Source organism: Typopeltis vanoorti, chromosome 23, assembly GCF_054136105.1.
Source record: "Typopeltis vanoorti isolate ZY-2024b chromosome 23, IOZ_Tvanoo_1.0, whole genome shotgun sequence".
NCBI classification, from domain to species: Eukaryota; Metazoa; Arthropoda; class Arachnida; order Uropygi; family Thelyphonidae; genus Typopeltis; species Typopeltis vanoorti.
The window spans coordinates 38,360,834-38,363,453 of record NC_143571.1 but is presented as its reverse complement, the minus strand read 5'-3'; the positions used below and the strand labels follow the sequence as shown (position 1 = coordinate 38,363,453).

General features: G+C 36.2%; 1 protein-coding gene across 1 annotated transcript; it reads right to left on the bottom strand.

The window, feature by feature from the left end:
- Positions 1-751: 751 nt before the first annotated feature.
- On the bottom strand, positions 752-1,360 carry LOC150093787 (general transcription factor II-I repeat domain-containing protein 2B-like). The gene has a single exon (XM_090412516.1). The coding sequence runs from the start codon at positions 1,358-1,360 to the stop codon at positions 752-754; it is 609 nt and encodes a 202-aa protein (XP_090268642.1).
- Between the last annotated feature and the right edge of the window lie 1,260 nt (positions 1,361-2,620).

Here is a 2,620-nt window from a genome sequence, read left to right as displayed (position 1 = left end):
TAGCAAGGAAGAGGAAGAATGACTATGGAAGATGAGTGATGGTGGTCATGAGGAGACAGAAGCATATAAAATAATTGAGTTACTGAGTGACCACTTTGCAAGCATATATCTTCCTAGTGAGGTTACTGCTTCAGCCTATGTAACAGCACCAATGTGGGGAACAGAGGTGGATGAATTGGAGGTTCTTAGGATATTGCATAATCTCAAATCAAAATTGACAGGATATTAGCTAGGGTTTTTGCAAGAATGTGCAAGGGGAACTAGCAATGCCTTTCAAATTTTAGGAGAAAATTTTTATTAATAGGAGGAAAAGAGGGATATGATAGCAACATTTAAGTTTCTATCATATCTTATCTTAAAGGGTTTTATGGGATAGATGCAGGGGAAATGTTTCAGCATTTGACAAGAGGGACCAGAACAATAGGGTCATCCCTGAATGTTTCCTCTTACTTAACTTCCACGGAATTCCCCTTGTACTCTCCCATTTCTTATAATGAAAAATTTATCATCCGACATCCTATAACGCCCTCTCTGAAGGTTATTGATCTCTAATACATCACTCCTCTTTTTTCTGTCTTCCAATAATCATCTTTTCACCATATCCATAGCTTCATAATCCCTTTGGAACCCAGGAGACGAAATCGACGCACACTAGTCCAGATGTAGTCATTAAGAGGATTTGTAAAAGCTAGAGTCGCTTTATCTCAGAATTCCTGAAACCTTTGAAGAAAAGATTCTCTCACGTTTAAAACTACTGTCTTGAATACTCTTTGTTAATGAGCGCATTGTTTTCTCGGCGATATTGAGAGAAGTTTGGGAAATGAACTAAAGTTCCCCTCTCTAATTCTTCAGCGAACAGAATCAATTTCTTTTCAAATGAAATAACTTCCTCTAGCATTGAAAAAGCAGTATTGCCTTGTAACTTACAACTGAGATGATTCAGTTGTGATGTAACGTCCACCATAAAGTACAATTTTTGCAACCACTGATCTGTTAATTCTGGATATTGAACATCACTGTTGCCGAGGAATAATTCGATTTCATTTATGCAAGATGCAAAACGCTTTAACATGTCGGCTCCGGAAAGCCATTGAAGCCTGTTGTACTGGTGATCTGCATACTCACTCTCTGTTTCACTTAGCAACTCTTTAAATTGTCGATGGTTAAGTACCTTTGCTATAATGGTGTTGGTAATCTTAATTATCAATTCCCTAATTTTACCAATTTCTTCTGTAAATGTTTGTGCACAAAGTTCTTCCTGGTGGTGTATACAATGGAAAGTAATCACTTCATGATTAATTTCTCCTTTTGAAATTGAAACAAAACCCTTTTTCTCTCCCGTCATAATTTTTTGCACCATCGTTGCAATTGACAATTTTATTGAGTGGGATATGATTTTTTTTTCCATGCAATCAAGGATGGCATTTTCTGTCCTCTCCACGCGTTTGGCCCTTGAGTGGCAATAATCCCAGAAGTTCTTCTCTCGGACTCACAGATGATATATACCGCACAAAAAGGGATACTTGGGCTGTGTCCTTGATGTCGCAAGACTCATCTACCTCAATTGATAAAGCTGAAGCCAATTTAACGTCTTCAACTTGTTGGTCACATTTGAGGACATTGTAACTGTCCTATCTGCTACTGTTTTGGCAGATAACGGTATGTTTTTAATTTTATTTTAAATCTCTGCTGTTTTTGAAATCCCGAAAAAGTTCTTCAGATGCATTAATAAAACATTTTATGTATTCACCATCTGCGAATGGTTTTCCTCTCTTAGCGATCTCCAGACTCACTACGAAGCTTGCAATGTTAACATCATTGGCAGACTCTTTCCAATAATTAAATACAGAACTTCTGCTCTCTTTCTCGTGTCACCAACAGGATATTTTCTGACAAAATATCCACTTCAAGACAAAAAATGTTTTGTCTTGAAGTGTCTTTCCAAATTTGACTTTTTGTTGTGCACCAGCTTTTCTTGGCAAATAAGACAGGTTGGAAGGCCATCTGAGTTCGAGATAAATGCGAAAGATTCAGTCCATTCAGTTTTAAAGTCACGATGTTCATCTGTTGTTTTTCTTAGTTTTTTCTTCGTAGCCGTGTTGAAAAGCACCCTAAACACATTTTATTTAACACGTTATATAAATACATTATATAAAAAGAAAAGAAAAAAATAAGTGATTATTCAAAATAATAAATGACAATAATTCGAAAATATAATTAAAATAAATCTCACCAGTAACACGTTTTATTTAACAGTTGCAAGTGAAATAAAACACACCGCGGTAAATCGCGACCGTCAACGTAACTAAATATAATAAAACCAATATATATATATATATACATATATATATATATATATATATATATATATATATATATATTTAAAATAATTGCCAGGTTGCCTTTATCACCTTAATGCAGTTTCTGGATGCACCCAGCCAAAAGAGAATACTAAGTTGCAGAAACAGCAAAGCGACACAGACTCCGCTTTCATATTTCGCCATTGCCAACGTTGCCTTTCCCAGTAAAGGCAGCCCGTGCACTCACTTATTAGTCACTTTGTTGCCCTGCAAATGACCTCAGATGTCGAGGCACCCTAAAGCCTAATCAGTCACTTTGT

What these genes read in the sequence shown, in the direction of transcription:
- LOC150093787 (XM_090412516.1), bottom strand. Translation starts at nt 1,360, where the DNA reads ATGGTGCAAAAAATTATGACGGGAGAGAAAAAGGGTTTTGTTTCAATT.